The following is a 23,015-nucleotide window of genomic DNA, read 5'->3' as shown; positions in this document are numbered from 1 at the left end:
CATCTCATACGGATGCAAGAAACTCCCAGCACAGTATCACTCGTGAAGAACATAGCGACTCGCCGTGCACATCTTGCGACACTCGTCAATCTCCTTGAAGAAATTGCTGGGTGCCCAAACACCCACATTACACTTCCACCGCCGCCCAGTGAGCGTCCCACAGTGAGGATCGAAATGAATATCGCGCAGATGGGTCCGAAGAGAATAACCCCAGCGACAGTAGCGTATCAACACACATCACAGCACATCGACGAATTCTACCACGGATGGTCACGGACATTCACAGATGGGTCAGTGAAAGCACAACGAAGAACAGCTACGGCTGCGGTGATCTCGGAAGGACACAGCAGAATGGAGAAGCTGAGCTTTCATGCGACATCCACAACAGCCGAGCTGGCAGCCCTCCGCCTGGGACTGGCAATGACGGATGGGAAACAACCAGGGAACCTGGTTTTGCTCACGGACTCTAGGGCGGCGCTAAGACTCCTGGAGAAACCCGACAGGGCACCTGCACTCGCACGGGAGGTAATGGCCAAGGCTCAGAATCTCCAAAAGGGAGGATGGACGATCGCCTTTCAGTGGCTTCCATCTCACTGTGGGATTGAAGGCAATGAAGCAGTTGACGCCCTCGCGGACCGGGCCCACGACGAGCCAAACTGCCCCATTTCTGAGGTCCCCGCTTTCGCAGACGCTCGCCTAATGACGCGGCGAATCATCTCTGCACGCAATCCGGAGCTCGAGGATGGACCCCTACCCGCTAAAGTTCCCCGACGCCTGACGAGAAACGAGACGGCCGTCCTTCACAGGCTACGCACCAGAAGCGCCTTCACTCCCGCCTACCTGGCAAAATGGAAGGACCACCGAGATAACGCATGCGGTAAATGTAGGGTAACCGCCGACGACGAGCATCTTCTATGTGTGTGCCCCCTATACAAAGAGCGGGACGAACTTAGACAAACCTACTCCGCCCTCGGATGCCCAATTGACACCCTGGAAGCGCTGATTAGGCCCACAGCAACAGCTGCCAAGGCGGAAAGAATGATAACAGCGCTAGCCAAATTCTTGAGTCGCACGTGGCTATGCGACATAATATACCGACACTACTGACGTTCCAGGATGGTCTAACCGCCTAGGAAGATGGACATAGAACCTCACTCCCGAGTGCTAGTCGCCATACGCAGGGACAGTCCGGCTTTTCCTCCGCCTAGCCGAACAATAGCACTGCAGCCCATGATACGCCTGATCCATACACGACAACGATGACGAGACTATGACTGCCACACTCTCTCTTTTATATTATTCATTTCTTCTCTTCTTTTATTCTTTTCTACCCCTCCCCCTCCCCCCTCAACGGTGACCTACGGGCCTTCATGGTCGGGCAACCCATCGTTGTTTTCTACAAAATAAGTGAAGTAAAGCTAAACAAACAACAACAATCCTTTGCTGACGTCAAAGTCAGCATTCGGATAATCGTGGGGGGGCCAATTACCGCGACGCTTTCGATCGGTCACGTCGCCAATAGCGGATCGGCCTAAACGCGCTGCTTTGGATCGACTGCGTGAGTGTGTTTGTAACGGCGGAAGGTGTTCCCGCGCTACTTGCCCAATTAGAGAACGAGAAGCAGCAGTAAAACACAAGAATAATAGGAAGTTTTATGATACTCTTCAAACATATGATTTCGAAAATATTATTTTGATAAAAATATAATTAAAACTGCGGTAATAGCACAGAGCTTTGCATGATTCAACGGAGAGGAGGCGGAGGGGCTGGAGAACTTCAACCAAAGGTGGCGATGGCGCCCTCTAGTAGCATCCACAGAAAGAGTAACCCCCTCCGCCCTGCATGTGGGCTCACTACTCCTCTCTAGTTCACTGTACCGATGCTGAAGGAACGACGCGAGCCGGGTGCCGCTACCCTATAGTGACGAAACTGGGTCATCTTACAAAATAAAGTAAAACGGAGAAAAAAAAAAACGATACAGAAGAAACAAGGAAGGCAAAGTCACGGCGCTGTTTTGCCTTGCTAAGAGAGGTACCCGCTTGTTGAATACAGGGAAAGTCTATAAGTCTCAGAACATGAAATTGAACTCACCCCGAAAGTTCGCTGAACCCGCCGAACCACCTTCAGCGCCTGGCAAAAGAGTAGGAAAACAATGAACCGCCACCGTCGTCACAGGCTCAACGTTTCGCCGATGGGCGCGCCCAGGGAAACAGGACCGGAGACAGTCTTTTTGCAAACTGACACTTAGTCCCATCCATCGGATCTGCTGTCTTGTTTGACACAAAACTCGAGTAACCATGTGTGGATTGCCCAAGCACCATGTGTACACTTACGTTTTTGTGAGCCTTACTGAGGTATCACCTTGCTAGAAAAATCAACACGGTTGGACCTACAGCCACCTTGGGAGTTGCTGACCAGGCACAATATGTTAATGACAGCTTCTTCTACCTTCCTCGTAGTTATGCACACTGCAGGTCATGTTCACACTTTTGTGCAATTGCTGAGATGGGTACAAGAGCTGTCACTTTGGGCCACTGGAGTCAGCACAGTTCACCATGATCACAGTATAGCGAAGCTGCAACCACGGACCATTAGTGGCCACGAGCATGAGACTACCGACGGCACTCACGCATCATACATGTCCTGACATAGGTTCAAACCATGTATTATGGAGATGAATCCAGACTGTTTTTTATGCCTACCATTTGGTGGCGGTGGAGGCTGCCATCTGTGCTGGGTCCTCACTAGCACCCTTGGCCACAGCACATGAGTCCTGCATAATTCAATTAAACACAAGTTAACGCACAACAAATGGACAGCCTTTCTGGTTATCCGTTGATGTAAAGCACCTTGCGTATCGGAGTGCCTCATTTACAGGTCTAGAGATATTGACCCGTGACCTTGAGCGCTACGATCCCAGCTTTCGAAGAAACATTACGAGGCAGCACACTCGCGCAAAGTCAATAAGACCAAAAACACCGTGTCACTACCAGTAGGCAGTTTTAGCAAACCGTTACCGCATTCTGCGGTGGCCGCGGTACGGCTGGTAAGGCTTTAGGCGCGCGCTGAAAAGGATGTTTTAAAGTTACAGCGCGAGCTCCCAGTTGCAATTCCGCTGCGCACGGCAACGCTACGCTAAAACCGCCCATTACGGTTCCCAGGGTATTTCCAAGCACTTACCGACACTGCAGCCGAGATGGCGTGCAGGGACGGACGAGACGCGTCCGCCCTCGAAATCCTGCGCCTTCTCCCGCGTCCTTGCGAGGAAGCTTCTCATTGGGGCCAGCATTCTGTTCTACTCCCCGAGTTCAGCGACGACACTTGGTTCACGTCTTCCACCAGACTGCTGCGTGGCAATCGCGACGTGACAACCTTTGAAAAAGCCCGACTGAACAGCTAAAATTCCAAAAGTGAGGCAAATCTCCGCACAGACACGAGAGCACTTCACGCTCGACATTACGCCGTCGGCCATAACGATTCATCGCGATCGCGATGCAGCTCACGCGTTGCGATCATCTAAATTGTGTCACCTATGTAAAAATACGTGATTCATGCGACCTAAACTTGACACCGGTAATCGTATAGGATGCTTTAAGTCACCAGGCTCGATCTAAAATGAACCTTAAAAATCTACGCCTGCACGTAGCCATCTAAACTTTTCGTCAAAGGTTATTTCACGCGTCGGTTTTTTCTTGTAAAATTACGGAGCGTAGTTCCCTTTTAGTAAAAAATAGAGCCAAGAAACTTGCCAGGATCTACGGCGGGCGGTGACCCAGACGACCAAGTCCAGCAGCGGGCTGTGTTTGCCGTTCGTATTGATAGATGGCGTCGGGAGCAGCGTCTGAATACAGGGGCCTTACGTCTGAAGGTGCAGCAGACCAGCGAAAGATAGCAGACGGCACGCAGACGAAATCCGTTGGCAGCAAAAGCGCCGCCGTTATGCAGGCGCGTTTTCTTTTTTTTTTACTTTAAGTTTTGCTTTTATTGTTCGCATTCATTTCTTAAACGAAGGTACATTTCAAGAAGATTATATTATTTTAATAAACCACGGTGGTCGCGAGCCGTCGCGATTAGGAGGTAGCTCCATCTATCAATACGAACGCCAAACACACCCCGCTACTGGACCCCTGTCGTCTGCGTTGCTGCCCGCCGTAGACCCTGTCAAGTTTCTTGGCCTTATTTTTTACAGAAACAGAGCTACGCTTCGTAATTTTGCAAGAAAAAAATGACCTGTGAGATATACCTTTGATGAAAAGTTTAAATGGCTACGTGCAGGCGTCGATTTTTACGGTCCATTTTAGATCGAGCTTGGTGACTTGAACAACACTATATTTAGATTGTACCGAATTATACATTTTCAAAAATTAAAATGTTGCTTTTAAAAGACCTTCCAATGTGGCGTTGCGCGTTTCCCTCGGGACATTTTTTGGGCACACATCCCGATCAAGTTACAACTATATCGCCACTCTTCGCCGACGTCATCAACGCGCCGCGATGAAGTTCCCTGCCAGTAGACCATTTCCAATATGCCCAAGCGCCCCGGCCCGCACTCAAGAAATCATAGGAACGGTGTTCCTTCAGCTTGGAAAAAGAAATTTATTTACAAGTTGGGACAACGGAACACAAACAAAACGAAGAAACGTAAGGCACGAAGAGAACGCACGTGAACGTAAATAACAACTAGAAATCGACCTCCCGGGAGCGATACAAATATGTACAGTGCTTATCTGGGCACGGACGGCGAAAAGGTATCACAGACACATAGAAAATAAATAGCAAGTAGACTAGAACGGCTCCAGCCGCTACACTAGGGAAAGGTGCATGAAAACATAATTAATCAGGGCACCACCGAACTTGTAGCACCACTCTGCGGCCAGCAACGTCAATGAAGTCTGCATGCCACCTCCGAAGAAACTCCTCCTCCACAAAGGCAAAAAGTGCGTCCTCGAGGTGGGAGAGGAGCAGTGTCCGGGGCCGTCGCAGCAACAGGAACAGACCGAGACTGCGCTGGCGGCCCACGGCAATGTTCTTCTGTTGCCACAAGACGTAGCAGGTGGCGGCAAACGCCAGACCCGCACTCCGGTGTCTAGCGTGGAAATGTCTGCTCAGTGGCAGCGCAAAGATGCGACTCACAAGAGTCCAAAACGTTTTAGGTACAGCGCACTTAAACACAGCGTGGGTATTGGTTTTAACTTGCTTACAGTTGACACAGAAATTGGAGTTAGTGACACCCCATCGTGCTAGACGGTCACGGGTATACGTAGAACGCCCCACCCAAGCCACCAATGAAAGTCTGCAAGGCCAGGAGGGATGTCTGGGGAGAAAGCGCTGGTCCAGTTTGCAGTCCGACTTCGATCCCGGAGTAGAAGGGGCACCTCCGGCTCGCAAAGGGCCTCACAAAGACGTGAGATAGGTACCTCACAGACGTCACGGTCAGGCGTGGCCGTTTGTAACTGCTGGTAGACCTGAACTACCGTCACGTAGAAAGACAATGGGGACTCCGCCGTCGGGCACGAGTTCCCTAGCCCCCGAGGTACCAGGACGCGACGGTGGGTGCTGAGCCAGTAGAGCGTCAGGCTTCGGCCGGGATAGTCAGGGGCGTCTAGGATGTCCAGGACGTTCCGAAGGGCAAGTAAGCGGCTGAAAGTGACAAGGCAGGGGATGCTCAGGCACCCATCAGAGCACGACATTCGAAGGGCCGAGCGAGCGACCAGCTCAGGGCGCCCCTCCAAGAGGAAGGCGAAAATCACGGAGGTTGTGCGCCGGACGACAGACGGAGGTGGGAGAGCGACCCATGAGGCGTACCACAGCCGGGCGCACAGCACCGACTTCACGATATAAGCTCTATTGCGCTGGGGCAGGGAGAAACGCGAAGCAGCAGCGGCCTTGTGCACGACGTCTGTCGCAATGCTGTTCCATGTTTCTGCCGACACACCAGAGCAGTCAAAGAGAACACCTAGGACCCTGACAACCCTTGTTACCATGATTCCACCCGGAAGTGGGTCGGCAAAACCACCAAAGAGAACGGCTCTACTTTTGGACATGTTGAGCCGGGCCCCTGAAAGGACGGCGTGCTCTTCATACAACCGTAGGGCTGATATAACTCTTCCGGAGTCCCGTACGAAAAGAGAGACATCGTCCGCATATGCGGATACTTTGATGGATCTTCAGCCAGGAAGAGGGAAGCCACGTACCGAGGGTTGGTCGTGGATTCATCGGAGAAGCGGGTCCAGGCAAAGGACGAAAAGTAAAGGTGACAGGGGACAGCCCTGGCGTATCCCTCGCTCAACCGTAAAGCACGCGGTAATCTGGCCATTGACAACGACGTCACTGACCAGATTTATATACAAAACCTCAAAGAGGCGCATGAAGTCTGGAGAGAATCCGTACGTCCGAAGGACCGAAAACAAAAAGCGGTGGTCGAGACGGTCGAATGCCTTCTCCTGGTCGAAGCAAATGAAAGCGCCTGAAAGTCCACGGGACTCTGTGAGGTGGAACATGTCACGCGTTAGCGTGAGGGACGAGATTAGGCTCCGTCCAGGAACAGAGCAGGTCTGAAAAGGGCTTATAAGTCCTAGTAACACGTCGCGAGCGCGGTGAGCAAGAATGGTGGCCAACAGTTTGTAGTCTGCGTTGAGGAGAGTGACGGGCCGCCAGGCCTGCGGCGTGGGGGGGGGGGGGGGGGGGGGGGTCGCCAGTTTCCTTCGGGACGAGGACGATGCGGCCACGCCGGAAGGAGTCTGGAACGTTGCCACTTCAAAGGAAAGTATTGAAAACGCCGATTGGTGCCGTACCAACCTGGAGTCAAAGCTCTTTGTAAAACTCTGCAGGAAGGCCGTCGACACCTGGCGCAGAACCCATCTTCATGCCTCTGAGAGCCTCGTAAGCCTCGAATGCGCTGACAGGGAGGTGAAGAGTATCACGCAGGTCGAGCGGGACATGAAGTAAGGAACCACAAAACTGTTGAACGAGGGCATCGAATATGTTCCGGAGGGAGTAATCTTCTATCCGGAACTAGGCTGCAAAGTGTTCGAAGAAAACTTTCACGATGTCAGGCGGATGGGACGACTGGAAGCCATCTGGTGTGGCGACAGACGCAACCCAGCCCGGTCGATCCCCGCGGCCCCGAGAGACGCGAAGGTAGCGGAGGACCTCAGGGTCCGACACGGGACGGCTGTCCCAGGGCTGCAACGCCACGGTTCCTGAACTTTCCCGCAGAAGGCGAGAGTACCTCACCCGCAACAGGTTCAAGTACTCAGACATGAGGGGCGTGAAGGTACCACCGTGATTAATGATCCGGATGCGTCGCAGGACCTCATTGAGCTTGTGGAGAGTTGACGCCGATTCCACTTGCTCTCGTGGACGCACAGAGAACGCCACAACACCTTCAAGCTGTCCCAACGCGCAGGATCCGGGCCCATGACACGTTGTGCCTCAGCGAGCGCTTGGCAGAGTGACTGAACAGCTTCCCCATCCCGAAAAAGCCGCACGTCAAAACGCCAAAAAATGCCGCGAGGCTGTTCGCCCCCAGGAACAGGCAAGGAAATCAGGACAGGACGATGATCCGGGATGTACCCCGCCGCAGAGGGAAACGAAAGTGTCTCACATCGAGTGAGACATGTAGCAAGCCTGGTTGGGAGGTACACCCAGTCTAAACGACTGCTTGAGTCCGCACGAGACCACGTGGGCGCAAAAGAGGAGACGTGTAACTCGCACCAATCGTCTCGTAAGTCGAACTGTTCAACGAGGCGACGAAGCTCACGAGCATTCCAGTTGGCCCTACCCTGACCTGGACCCCGAACATCGCGGTGAGCGACTAAAACACAGTTAAAATCCCGCAAAAGAAAGAAGGGGTGGGGCTCCAACAAATATGTGTCCAACTCTCAAAAGAAGCCAGTCGATAAAGACATATGTGCGGGCGCATACACATTCACCGCGCGCAAGCGATGGTGACCAAAAAAGAAATCAAATGCAATGACGCGACCAGCGGGATCAAAAATGCTTCGACATCCTCGACTGAGCGCTCGACGCTCAGTCGAGGATGATAAGAACGCCGACGCCGTGACCGCGCGTGTCTCCGAAAGAAAAAAAATGACCGCATCTCCACGTGGTGAATGATGTTGCTGGGGCGAAGCTCTGGTGGTGCTGATGGTACTGATTTTATTGTTCATAGGTAGTGCTAATGGTGCTGATTTTTTTTATTGCTCATAGGTAGTGCTGAGTTCCGAGTTGCGGTTTGACTTCAATATTACTGCTTTATGGTCGGTGAAATGCAGAGCCAGTGGTTCTTCTACCGGATCAGCTTGGATTCGCTAGAAGAACGCTTCAGTCACGTTACGGTAGGTAACGTGCCTCAAGCCCTTTGCGTTGTCGTACTGCCCGAGAACCTGGACGAGGGCGTCCTCGGGCACGTACGGCGGGAGTCGGTAAACCGACACGTGGACGACGTGGGCCCCGACCGGTTGGAGTGGGACCTGGACGTCACCGAGCAACAGGTATCCCTGTGCTACTAAACGTTGGGCAGTGGTCATGGAATTGACCACTGCCATAAACCTTGCACCACAGTGGTGCTGAAGGTACAGAAGGCCGGCGTCGGCAACCACTTGTTGCAACGCGTTCATGATGGCGTCCACTGGCGTGTCCACCAGCACGTTGTTTACGAAGCACTGCGCCTTGGACGGCGCCGCTGACGACGTCGAAGCCGCCATGTCGAAGACCGAAGCCCCGGGACCGCGATGTGATCTGGGTCGCAGGGAACGGGGAAAAACTGGAAGGCACGACGTTAGTGAACGCTAATTTTGACCAATTCCATTGTTACACAGTTCTTGAGCGTAATTCGGAGTCACCCCGAACTCGCGCTTGATATACCCCAAGGACCTGTCATATCACTTTTAAAATTTCTTGTCAATGTGACCATTTTTGATACTATGAATGCGATCCACCTTTCAACCTGGCTGAGCTGCAGAAATCTCTTACAATATTATCATTCTCGTGATTGTTGTTAGAGCAGGAATTGCTTAAAAAGCCGAGTAATCACAACATCAAAAATCAAGATTTAGCTCGGGGTCCGCGGGACTCTTTATTGCACTTGAAGCGTCTTTGAAGCTGTACGAGAATGATAATAATGTAAGAGATTTCTGCAGCCCATCCAGGTTAAAGAGTGGACAGCATGCACAGTATCAAAACGCTGACATTGAGAAATTTTAAAACCGATATGACAGGTCATTGGGGTATATCAGGCACTTATTCAGGGTGACACCGAATTACGCTCAAAATCTGTGTAACGAAGGATAGGTTCGAAGTTACTGTTCAATATGGCGCTGAACACCGTTCCCATGATTCTTTTAGCGCGACCCGGGGCGCTTGGGGGATACAGCAAATGGTCTGTTGAATTCGCCGCCGATTGAGATTAGGCTCCTCCGACCGGCGACGTCACGATGAAGTTTCTTCATCGCTTTTTCCAGCATAGACAGACAGATCACTTGGCAGCTGGACAATTTAGGACAGGGGTACGTCTTCAGTTGGGGATTATCAGGTACATTGTTCTCTCGACAATAAACCTACGCGCGACACGCCAGAGGGTGAGCAGGTGAAAGGAGGGGTGTAAAAGCAGAGAACGAAACTCAAGGTCGCAAGCGACGGGAAAAAGGGATTCGAAATCGGTGCGCAGGTTCCGCATCGTTTGCTACACACAGGCACACACGACACGCCTGTGTGTCTATGAAGGCTCCGTAGCTCACACGGACAGCCAACGCCGCCCTGGTGGTTCAACTAATGTCTTGTTCAAAATGGCCGCCGTGGTACTGCAGCCTATCGTACACAAGGTAACAGGAGCGGTTCTCAGAGCGGAGCAAATTCCTCGCTGAACACGTCGCCAGCCAACCCATCAGCCGCGGAGGATCAGATGCAATCATTTGGGAAGAAACTTGATCTGCTGTTGGCAATGAAAACAAGCATAGACTTTCTCCTCTCACTTCCTGCAAAGGTGGGCGAGCTCTTGACGCTGAAACCTGCAGTGGAAAGACTAGAAGTCAGCTTGCAAGAGAGGAATAACAAGGTGGACGGGCTGACGGCAAACTATAACTCTGTGCTAGAGACCGCGACAGAAAACGAAACTAAGACATCTGACCTTGAAAAACAACACGGGGAATTAAGTGCGACTGTAAAAGGCCAAGCAGAAACGATTCAGTCATTGCAGGAGCAAATCAACAATTCTGAACAATACGGTCGCCTGGTGAACTTGGAAATTCACGGGCTGCCAAAAACTGCGGAAGAAAATCTGAAACGAATTCGAATTCTAAGCCAGTTGGCAATCAAACTTGGAATATCTAATTTCAGAGACGCAGATATCCAAGCAGCCAACCGTCTTCCTGCTAAGCCGGGGTCAATCCCAATAGTTCTGGTTCAGCTCACGTGAACTAAAGGATTGCTGGCTCCACGCCTGTGGCAAACTGCGTGATCTTGCGCGAACAGCAGTCGACCCAACACTCGTTTTCAAAGACAATCTCACGAGGCAAAACAGAGAGCTTTTCTAGAGGGTCAGAGAACGAGCAAAGCAAAAGCAATATAAGTTCACGGGGGTGAAGAACGGGAAGATGTTTGTGAAAAAGAGTGAGAACTCACCAGTGCTGCGCATTAACCGTGCCGCAGAGTTCGACGAAGTTGTTTAAGTGCAAGCCATGGATTTTTTTCCGTTTCCGAGCTGTTCGTTACTAAAAACTAATTTCGAAGAGCCTTCGAAATTTTCGTTTTTTTTTTATGTTAATATCAGAAGTATTCGAAAGTACTGGGAACACTTCATGATTATTGTTCGAGATTAGAACACTGTCATCGATTCTTTCGTTCTTACAGAAATAAATGCAACGAGCAGAGCCGTATATGTAGAGAGTTTGGTCAATGGGAGGCGCGGGCAGAGCCAGGGCGTGCGTCTGACTCGGAAAGAGGGCTTGGCATGCTCTCTTGACCAACCAGAAGCCGAAAAGAATCCCCTAGCGGTGGTAGCGAGGAACAGTTCTGATCAAAGGTCTATGTTCGTAAATGGTTTTATTAAGCGCGTAAGAGTGAAGTGTAGTAACTCTTTGTGGTTGGATATAGAGTTCACGTGTTGTTTTTATCATGATCATGCAGAAGGATGTAAGAAACGAATGCGGCGCTCAACTCTGTTTTGCGCGGACAGTGTGTGACCGCTCGGACGGCAGATGCCCGGCCCTCGGCGCTTGGCGTACGGATTATGTCGATCGTTCAGCTAGTTGCACTCTTCCACCATCATTTTGGATGAGCGTGATTGAAACATCACGTGTACCATATTTTCAGCCATCGAGAGTTACTTCAATGCAGTTATCAGGTTTGTTTCTCGCGACCTTCGCCAGGGTACTATTTCCGGCTTCTGGTTGGTCACATTCGAATTTCTGAAGACGCCTTGGAATACGCCCAGCCCGCTTTCGTCCAATGGCGCCTCCGCATTTGTCTCCTATACTTCCCAACGAATGGCCAAACTCTCTCTGCTACTGAGGGTATGATAACTCTGTTGTCTATTCCCGGTTATAATCGTTTGGCCTATACAAGAAGGTATAAAAGGGGAGGGGAAAAACTAATATCGAGATAACAATGACGCATGCGGAAAAGGTAGGTCTGAAGATTAGCTGCCAAGATTGTTCTGTCATTTGGATTGCCATCTATCGCCCCCCGTCCAGCAACGCGAATTTGTTTTTGGAAGAACTGTCTAAAGCTCTATTGGAATTCAGCCCGACAGGGCATTTGTGTTTGTTAGGCGATTTCAATATAAATACAATGGGTTCCTCGCGTCATGTAGTGTGTGATTATCTAAACTTATTCGCAACCCACGGTATCGACAGCGTTACAGGCACCGACACGGGAGGAATTTTTAGGCGACAATATTGTTTCTTCTTGTATTGACCAGATTAGCCTCCGGATTCTCGACAGCACCGTGAAAGCGGCTGTGATATCAGAAACGTTGGCAGATCATTATTACATAGCCTGCCAGGTTAAACATAACAGCAAGGGGAAGGGCTACGGTAAAAGAAACAGCTATAATTGGCCAAGCGCAGTTTAATAAAAAAAATGAATGACTACGACTGGGATGGTCTTTTAACTTCGGTGGAAGCACCAATTATATATGAAATAATAGTAGACCTATTTTCGCAATTTTCGCCATCATGCAAAAAAACAAGTAATCATTAAAAGGCGCAAGGAGGATCATGAATGGATTACGTCAGACATTTTAAATGCTATAAAGTATAAAGGTTTCCTCTGGAGACGCTGTAAACGTTCCCCAGGTAATTTAAGTTTAAAGGACGAGTTCAAAATAGCCAGAAACAAGGCGGCCGCCCTGTTCTTCTAAACGCAGACATTTCAAGGGAGAATTTGAAAGGCATCGTTTCGATACCGCAGAAACATGGGAGTGCGCTAATCGGGTTCTAGGTAGGTCTTAAAAACTTACTATTGACGATATGATAGAAAAATCTTTTGCGCCTGCTACACAGAAAACAATTGACGAATTCAACGCCTCGTTTTCTCGCACATCCGGGGCACCCCAGGCTAGTGATGACGTTAATAACATTACCTTGCATAAATATTATGAAGTCTCAGCCTTTCTTCCTCCAATATCGGAAAGGGAGCCACGCGATTATTTATTTTTGTTTAAGCAAGGGAAGTGTCCAGGTTTTGATGAGATCCGGATGCGCGATCTCCGGAGGAATCTTGAAAAACTTAAACCTACACTCATTACAATCTTGAACAGTACCATTAACCAGAGAGACTGGCCGTCAGGAATGAAAACCGCCATTGTTAAGCCACCGTATAAAGGAGGGAAAGTGGACGATGTTAAAAGCTTTTGTCTAATATCAATTTTATCACGCCTTTCACAAATTTTGGAGAAACATCTGTCCAAAGTAATGACTATAGTTTCGTAAAACGGTTTGTTTTATTGTCTGCTCACCAGTGCGGTCTTGTTGTGGAACGAGGAACGCGGGCCCTTTTAGAAAATTTCAGCGACTGCCTACACACAGGTTTTGATAATATTATGCTAACTTGTGCAGTCTTCTTGGATGTATTACAAGCTTTTGATAGCATACATCACGAAATTCTTCTTTTTGCAAAACTGTACAGACTCGGTTTCAGAGGCCCTTTTCTTTCTATTCTAAAAAGGTACTGTTCAGGACTGTCCCAGGTTGTGAATTTTAGAGATCTCAAGAGCAGTAGAGCTTGCCTTACGGCCGGGGTGCCGCAAGGCTCAGTTTTGTAGCCTTTATTATTGAATTTATACGTGAATGATTTTCCCTCTGCTATTTCCGAGCGTAGAGTATTTCAATACGCGGACGATACGGTTCTGGTTTCAAGCCATGCGACTTATGCTGTGGCTATTAAAAAATTACAAAAAGACCTCGTTCTCGCAATGGGCTAATTTCAGTCAAACTTAATCTGAGTGAATTCCTCGAAGACTAAACTAGTTTGCTTTAAAAATCCCATAAGAAAAGGTTGAACTATAAACTACTGTAGGTCTTCACACTTCTCATGTCATGTGATTGCATTCCTATTCAGTATGTCAATTCAGTAAAGTACTTAGTGATACATTTCGATACCGATTTATCCTGTTCTGCGCATATGATGTACTTGTGTAAGTTGTTAAGAAGTGTTTCGTACTGTCTTTACAGTCTTAAAATGTTCATGCATTTTTCCGTTCGGAAGATAATCAATCACACACGCTTTGGCATATAGTTACATACGATACGGTATAACATTTATGCAGTGTGTTCTTTTCTTCTTTTTTTTTTTTGCGAGATAGAGTTAATTCTTAATTGAAGGGTATCCTCAAAAGTATTGCGTTTGACCGGGCCGAAGTCTCTAGCCTCTGTATATTAAAAAAATAAACTTAGCGCCTTTTCTGGGATTATTTAAGGAGACCGTAGTACTGCAACACTTTTGGAACTCAAATTTTAAAACTCCGTACACTCCAGGCCGACCTATGAGACAATAATTTCGATTTAACATGCCAAGAATTTGAACTAAATATGGGGAACGTACGCGTATTTATTATGTGCCCGTATATTCAACATTATGCCAGAATCCCTATTTGCTGCCAGATCAAGACAAAAAACTTGAAAAAGCCCTACGGAATTTAGACCAGTGATGTTGGTTACTCTTCTCCCTCTTATTGTTTGTTTTTTTTTCCTCAGGACAGTGCGTATTGTTCTGCAGTGTGTTCTGCGGCTTACACCGGCTCGTCATTGTACTTTTTGCAAATGGATGTATTGGAAATAAAACTATTCTATTCTATGTTATGCTTTCTGATAAGTAAAACTAGGATATCGAAATAAACATGTTAATTTTATTGACCTTGATGTAGAATACCCGAGACTGTGGTAAAAGCTCGTAAACCAAGTCGAAAAAAAAAAGACAAGGGAAAAGAACGTCTCAAACTCAGCTACTGCGTTTATTTCCTCAATGCCTCATATGTCCACAACCTAATCACCGACCACCGACGTCACAAAGTCAACCTTTGTTATGCAATCCTACCCACCCTGGCCTTCACCTCAGCCGTAAAGGGTGACCTCAATCCCAAACTGAAAACTCCGAACCCTTAACAAACAAAAAAAAAAAAAAAAAAAAAAACACCAACTCAATTCCTTTTCAGCCAGAGTCTGGAAGGGCTGTGCTTTATCTAAACGAGAACTGATATGTCCTCCAAGTGAACCCCTGCCCGCAAAATGACCCATTGCACATGTACTTACAAAAAAAAAAAAAAAAAAAGATATGGACAAAATCATTACCGTTTAAAAAACTCCTTGGAACTACTTGCGAGTTGCATTGAAACATGGCTGATACAGTTACCGATGGATTTGATACGAACTGTCTCTCTTATGAGCCTCGTAGTGTTGTTGCGCTCTCTGTGCACAACGTCAGTTTGCGAGCAAAGTGCCGTACAATCGTTGCACTCACTAATGTGTTTAGCAATCTCTGAATTGGGTGAGTTTATTTTTACATTTCTTTTGTGCTCTACCAATCTATCATTTACACACCTTGCCGTTTGACCCACATACTTGAAACCACATTCCAGTGGTATTTCATAGACCATCCCTTCCTTGCAGTCAACCGACTTATCACGGTGCGCTTTCTGACACACTTTCTGACTCGTCTGAAACGGTGTCAAACGGTTTAGTTTAAAGTCGGACCTAAAAGCTACATCTATCCCAAATTTCTTTGAGCATGCTTTAAGGTTGTGAGAAATTGCGTTAAAATACGGAATAACCGCAAAATGCTTTTTCGCTTCCTTTTCTGGTCATTGTTTAGCCTTTTGCTGCAATTCCAATAGTCTTTTTATGAACTCACTGTCATAGCCTGCATCTTCTAACCTTGACCACTGCCTTTCTACCGCACAACCCATAAAATGGGCACACGACTTGTCCAGAGCGTTGCTGATTAGAGATTTGACCACATCTGCTTTTAATGGTTTAGCATGAGAACTTTTCCTACTCAAAACAGGTTTTGTGGCCATTTTTCCGTACTCCCAACATAAACCCCCCTCCACGTAAATGCGTAGGTCCAAAAACTGTAGAATACCATTGCCCGCCTTTTCTAAGCTGAACGGCGCCGCTCCCCTCACTTTCGTTCGAGTACATCCTCTACGCGAAATGTGCAGATCAATATGCCATTGATATACCTCCATACAAAGCCCGTGCTTGAGGAAATACAATTCAATTTATCCGTTTTTGCTTTCTGCTAGCATTGGAGCAACCGATGAACCTGTACATACGCCATCTTCTTGTACAAATTTGCGTTCATTGTACTCGACTACCGCTGCCTGGAAATAGATCCAGAATGGACAGAAACCCATCCACCGTTAATCATAAGTTGGATTGAAAATGAACCACATTTACTTGGAAAGACTTACGAACCCTCTGCATTAGACGTGACTTCTCTAGAGAACAATGTCTTTTATGACCATAGAGACTACCAAACTTCTCTTTCCATGAACTCCTTCTAGGATACTGATCAATTCATTCCAATTCTTAAGGCCCAGACTTTTTTCAAGCTGCACAAGACTCAACCCTGGTTGAATAAATCGCGAGATGGTGTGCTGCCACGTTCCGTTCTTATTCACCACTGCACGAAAGGGCACCATGAACTCCTTCTAGGATAGTGATCAATTCATTCGAATTCTTAAGGCCCAGACTTTTTTCAAGCTGCACAAGACTCAACCCTGGTTGAATAAATCGCGAGATGGTGTGCTGCCACGTTCCGGTCTTATTCACCACTACACGAAAGGGCACCATGAACTCGTTCTAGGATACTGATCAATTCATTCAAATTCTTAAGGCCCAGACTTTTTTCAAGCCGCACAAGATTCATCACTGGTTGAATAAATCGCGAGATGGTGGGCTGCCACTGTTCCGTTCTTATTTACCAGTACACGAAAGGGCACCATGAACTCCTTCTAGGATACTGATCAATTCATTCGAATTCTTAAGGCCCAGATTTTTTCAAGCTGCACAAGACTCAACCCTGGTTGAATAAATCGCGAGATGGTGTGCTGCCACGTTCCGGTCTTATTCACCACTACACGAAAGGGCACCATGAACTCCTTCTAGGATACTGATCAATTCATTCAAATTCTTAAGGCCCAGACTTTTTTCAAGCTGCACAAGATTCAACACTGGTTGAATAAATCGCGAGATGGTGGGCTGCCACCGTTCCGTTCTTATTCACCAGTACACGAAAGGGCACCATGAACTCCTTCTAGGATACTGATCAATTCACTCAAATTCTTAAGGGCCAGACTTCTTTCAAGCTGCACAAGACTCACCCCTGGTTGAATAAATCGCGAGATGGTGTGCTGCCAAGTTCCGCTCTTATTCACTACTACACTAAAGGGCACCATGAACTCCTTCTAGGATACTGATCAATTCATTTGAATTCTTAAGGCCCAGACTTTTTCAAGCTGCACAAGACTCAACCCTGGTTAAATAGATCGCGAGATGGTGGGCTGCCACCGTTCCGTTCTTATTCACCAGTACACGAAAGGGCGCCATGAACTCCTTCTAGGATACTGATCAATTCATTCAAATTCTTAAGGGCCAGACTTCTTTCAAGCTGCACAAGACTCAACCCTGGTTGAATAAATCGCGAGATGGTGTGCTGCCAAGTTCCGTTCTTATTCACTACTACACTAAAGGGCACCATGAACTCCTTCTAGGATACTGATCAATTCATTTGAATTCTTAAGGCCCAGACTTTTTTCAAGCTGCACAAGACTCAACCCTGGTTAAATAGACACAAGACTCAACCCTGGTTAAATAGATCGCGAGATGGTGGGCTGCCACCGTTCCGTTCTTATTCACCAGTACACGAAAGGGCGCCATGAACTCCTTCTAGGATACTGATCAATTCATTAAAATTCTTAAGGGCCAGACTTTTTTCAAGCTGCACAAGACTCAACTCTGGTTGAATAAATCGCAAGATGGTGTGCTGCCAAGTTCCGTTCTTATTCACTACTACACTAAAGGGCACCATCAACTCCTTCTAGGATACTGATCAATTCATTCGAATTCTTAAGCCCCAGACTTTTATCAAGCTGCACAAGACTCAACCCTGGTTGAATAAATCGCGAGATGGTGGGCTGCCACCGTTCCGTTCTTATTCACCAGTACACGAAAGGGCACCATGAACTCCTTCTAGGATACTGATCAATTCATTCAAATTCTTAAGGGCCAGACTTTTTTCAAGCTGCACAAGACTCAACCCTGGTTGAATAAATCGCGAGATGGTGTGCTGCCAAGTTCCCTTCTTATTCACTACTACACTAAAGGGCACCATTAAGTCCTTCTAGGATACTGATCAATTCATTAAAATTCTTAAGGGCCAGACTTTTTTCAAGCTGCACAAGACTCAACCCTGGTTGAATAAATCGCGAGATGGTGTGCTGCCACGTTCCGTTCTTATTCACTACTATACGAAAGGGCACCATGAACTCCTTCTAGGATACTGATCAATTCATTCGAATTCTTAAGGGCCAGACTTTTTTCAAGCTGCACAAGACTCAACCCTGGTTGAATAAATCGCGAGATGGTGTGCTGCCAAGTTCCGTTCTTATTCACTACTACACGAAAGGGCACCATGAACTCCTTCTAGGATACTGATCAATTCATTCAAATTTTTAAGGGCCAGACTTTTTTCAAGCTGCACAAGACTCAACCCTGGTTGAATAAATCGCGAGATGTTGTGCTGCCACGTTCCGTTCTTATTCACCACTACACGAAAGGGCACCATGAACTCCTTCTAGGATACTGATCAATTCATTCGAATTCTTAAGGCCCAGACTTTCTTCAAGCTGCACACTATTCATCCCTGGTTGAATAAATTGCGAGATGGTGTGCTGCCACGTTCCGTTGTTATTCACCACTACACGAAAGGGCACCATGAACTCCTTCTAGGATACTGATCAATTCATTCGAATTCTTAAGGCCCAGACTTTTTTCAAGCTGCACAAGACTCAACCCTGGTTGAATAAATCGCGAGATGGTGTGCTGCCAAGTTCCGTTCTTATTCACTACTACACGAAAGGGCACCATGAACTCCATCTAGGATACTGATCAATTCATTCGAATTCTTAAAGGTACAATAAAGACGATTTTATTTATTTTTTTAAATGGTGTTTTTAGGCTTCTTAGGGACCTGGCATACCGCCCAATTTTTTAGACATTTGTGACGCGTATTTCTGTACCTACGAAAGCATTGAAGAAACCGAAACTGAACAACCTGGGTTCTCATTTTTGGGCCTCCAAAAACGGAGGTGACGTAAGGAGTGACGTCACATGTGAATTGTCGGTACCGGTAGCATTTAGGGCATCGAGGTTCTGGTTACCGCGGTGGGTTATAGCAGCGCGATGGCGTGGTCGTTTCGTCGGACCAACATGGACGGCAATGCCGCTCTCGCGCGCGAATTCGGGCTCCCGTTCAGTGACCTGACACCAACAGAGCGGGAGATGCTCCTGAGGACGCGGAACTCTGGAATGCCTCTTTACCAGGACGCCCCAGAATTGCCGCCGACCGAGAGTAATTCGTCGCCGCCCAGCTCGCCTACGCCACCGCAACGCCGCTACGGTAACACAGAATGGTAAGGACGTAGTTTATCTGTTCGTATGTAAACTTCGCTGGGTGTCCCCTTTTTAGATCGTCTTCTAATGGCTTTGAATAATAAGCATAGTTGCCGAATCAACCGGAGCCCGCGGGCATTCTGTTTTTCAGCTGCAATGCTGAAAGCCTCATTGACATGGCAGCGTTTTCTCGCCTCGGCACGTTATGTTTCGACCATGAGTCAAAGCAATGTTCGTTCTTCGTGTTCGCTTGTCAAGCTACACCTTGAATTGGTTGCCTGGCTGAATGGGAAGCATGGATTTCGTGGGAACCCGCGGTTGTAGCTCCCGTAGCTAACGTAATTAAATAAGTTGTTGTGTCAATCAGCCTTCAGTTGGTCCTCTTTGTCATTGAATGTTTTAATAATGGCTCGCGGGTGACATGATTCTGCAGAGCAGATAATGGTACAAGCTCGGTGGCGTAAAATTACCTGAGCAATGGCAACTTTCGTGGTACCTATAGCACCTGCATGAGTGACGAAATGAAGTTAGTTATCTACTGTATACTCAAGCGGTATATACTTTCCCGAATTGTTTTCATGGTTGTATTATTTCAAGAAACTACTCTTTGCTTCCTCTTGTGAACTCACATAGGTACACTCATAAGATCTATAAGAGGAAACACCCAAGCGCGTGCCGAGAAGTCTAGCCAGCGCTGATAGCGGTATCATGCATGGAACGCCTTGATATCGTTATAAACACTCACTAGACCGCGCTGCCCGTACCGAGCAGCACGCGATTGGGTGTTCCCTCTCGTAAATGTTATGACTACATCGTACATACGTCTCAACGACGCACTAATCTCCCCACCCAGGTGCAGCTGCAACCACTGCGTCGTGTTAGATAACGGCACGGAGGCAGAGTGCGTATGCTGCCGTGAAATGGGTTCCGCACTGACCCGCGTTCAGTCAGCTGGATGCATCACAGAGCACCCAGAATTTAGCATGCTCTGCTTGAGCATTCCGGTGCTCCGCCTGCTCTATTTCGAGCTCAGGGGTCACGGACATCCCATGCATGAGGACATCCACAGGTGAGAGGAGTGCTGTTATGGTATTCTTTTGACACTGCATTATTCAAGCAATTGCAGGAAAGGTGCGGGCCTCGAACTTGAGGAGTGTGTTATATAAAATGCGTCTCTGCACCTAATAAATCGTCATTCATGGGCAATTCTGAAATGGAATTTGGTGCTAGCGCTAGGCTATATGCCATAGTAATGTCTTGCATGTACAGTTCTGCAAGATAGTTTGGTAATTGTACTTCAGCGTATTTGTCTTCAGTGGCAAATGCTGTGTAACAGCATCTCAAAAATGAAATGATGTTTTAATTTTTCTAAATCTTGGCTCAAATCTAAGATGTGAGAGCTTCAGTGCCCAGACAACTCACAATATGCTTCATGCACCACCATATGCTCACATTTAGAGTGATTCACAACAAGTGCATCTGACAGAGTTATTGGACATTCACCTTGCATAATGGTTGGAAATAGTAATCTCAAGTATACACCCTTACTAATGTGCTACTGAGCACTCAAGCTTGTTACAATGTTCCACTGTAGGTATGCTGAACTGAAATTTAGCTTTCAGAAAACAGGGCACTAATCATACAGCGATATCTCGGAACAGACGACTACTTTTGAAGTCCGATCGAATTAGGTGTGTGACGTCGCGGTCTTTGCTTCACGTCCTTGCCACATATGCTGCCCATTCTCAGGAAAAGTGAGGAAACAAGGACCACGACGTCGCATGCCTCATTCAATTGCACCCTTTTTATCCTCTTTTCAAGTAAACTCGACCGTACATTTGAGGTATCATGTACATACGAGTGATATTTTGAGTTTTGCGTCAAATGTTCTGTTTTGTGGGATTCGAATTTCGGTTTGACATCCGTCGCAGAGTACATTGAAAATGCATTAGCCACGGCAATTCAAATGTTTATTTCAGGACTTTTTCTTCATTGATAATCTTCCTGGAGGGTGCCTTCTGTATCAAATGATTGAAATATATCTGAAAGCATCATTGCTCAATTCCTGTTATGTGACCTCCTTTTAATGCAGACGGTACCAGTACACGGCCTACAGGACTTTTGTTCGCTGGTTGTGGCGGCGGCTTGGTAGGGGGAACAGGATGATCCTGCCGGCATGTTTGGTTGGCAGGATAAGGGAGGAGTTTCCTTCCGAAACCACAACTGGTTTCAGGTATCCTCGTTACCGCTAAATGGTAAGTTTCAGAATATTTGTAGAGGTTTCTGTCACAAAATAAATTTATGATCTGGATAAACACTGGAAAACAAAACTAGATCCTCTCAGTTCCGGTCACCACCTCTTGTAACTCAAGCATTCACTGGTAATCAAGCAGCATAGGACATTCATTGTGCCTTTCCTAACTCAAATGATCACAATTGTCTACTTAAATGATCCCAGATGTTTACTCCTGCTTTGACTCTAACATGAGTCTGCAGTATTTATAATAAATTAAATTGAATCTGCAGCTTATGACATCTGTTTCGCTGGACACTACTCAGGTGGCAGCTATTACGATACCTGGGCTGCATGTCGAAATTGATGTTTATCACTATTGCTTTGTGCATACATTGGGGTAGGGTACATAAAAATATGGGTTGTACTGCTGTAAAACTCGCAGTTCAATCTGTTTGTTTGTGGTAGTGTGACCTTGTTACAAGCTCCACAGTGATTAGAAAAGAATGAAGATGTTTGCATTGCCCTTTTTAAACATAACATAATATCGCTAGATGCCGAAGTCCGTATTTCCAGTAATATATAAACAATGGGCAAATATGATCAAGAGCAATTCATATATTAATGTGTGACATATGTGGCCCTAATATGTAAAAGAATCAGTTCACGAGTTTCTCTAACACCTTTGAAGTACCATTTATGTTTGTACATATGTAGCAGCCGGCACATAGAAAAGGAAGAACACGCACAAGGTCGGGCTGGAGACAACCTAAGAACGACAGCCCCTTTTGATCACATCCGGGTCTCTAATGACACAACCTAAATTTATCTACAAGTATTTACATATCCGTCCGATCAGATCAAATGCTTCAAAAAAGATCTCGCCGATGCAACTTTCTTTATCTGTCCTAGCCGTAATCATCCTGTCATTGTCGGGGCAGATGCCTCGGATATTGCTGTTGGCCTTTGATTTGTGTGTGCCATGGAGTGTAAGGAGCCTTTGACTCCTTGCACTCCATGGCACACATCAGAGTGCGAACAACTCACCGGTGCCTCACTTAACGTTTTGTGTGGCCAGGCATCAACAAAGATGTAAGAGATTGGGCTTGCGCTTGTCTGCCTTGTCAGCAGTCCAAAATTAACTGCCATGCATCAGTGCCTTACCAGCCTTTTCCAACATCAACGGTGCGCTTTCATGACATACAGCTGACATTGTGGGTCTCCTGCCACCACTCGATTTCAAACACATAGCTATTTACACGCATCGACTGTTTCAGCCGCTGGCCTAGATTTCTGATTCCCATCATCACCGCAGAAACAATTGCAAAGACGTTTGTTGCAGGTTGGATTCGCTGATTTGGTGTGCTGTTATCAGTGACCACGGACTGAGGGCAACAGTTTGAATCTGCTCTGTTTCGGGAGCTCATTAAACTACTTGGATGCTCCCCTATTTTTACAACAGCATACGTCCTTGTGGCTCCTGACATTGTAGAAAGATTCTACTGCACCATTGGTGCTTTTGGGCCCCCCGCATTGCTCACAAAGAAGGCCTCGGTTGCTGTCCTGCATAATTCATTACGCGTGCCTTTTTGCCTACGAGGCGAATTTATCGGCCCTGCTGGTCCAAGTCTCTCTGCCAACCCTGCCAGCTATGTTGCACAGCTCACGAC

At 47.2% G+C, this 23,015-nt stretch overlaps 2 protein-coding genes across 2 annotated transcripts; both read left to right on the top strand.

The window, feature by feature from the left end:
- The first annotated feature begins 174 nt into the window (after positions 1-174).
- LOC120849315 lies at positions 175-1,107 on the top strand. Its single transcript, XM_040221522.1, has one exon. It carries the CDS (start codon positions 175-177, stop codon positions 1,105-1,107), a length of 933 nt encoding a protein of 310 aa, XP_040077456.1.
- Positions 1,108-19,001: 17,894 nt separating this feature from the next.
- LOC115309147 (P2X purinoceptor 7) lies at positions 19,002-21,364 on the top strand. Its single transcript, XM_040221536.3, has 3 exons — positions 19,002-19,132; positions 19,966-20,181; positions 21,205-21,364. The coding sequence occupies exons 1-3, from the start codon at positions 19,002-19,004 to the stop codon at positions 21,362-21,364; spliced, it is 507 nt and encodes a 168-aa protein (XP_040077470.1).
- The last annotated feature ends 1,651 nt before the right edge of the window (positions 21,365-23,015 follow it).

Source organism: Ixodes scapularis, unplaced genomic scaffold (assembly GCF_016920785.2).
Source record: "Ixodes scapularis isolate PalLabHiFi unplaced genomic scaffold, ASM1692078v2 PGA_scaffold6__148_contigs__length_123643588, whole genome shotgun sequence".
NCBI lineage: Eukaryota > Metazoa > Arthropoda > Arachnida > Ixodida > Ixodidae > Ixodes > Ixodes scapularis.
Note: the sequence above shows the minus strand (reverse complement) of the source record. Positions and strands in the feature narration are given on the sequence as shown.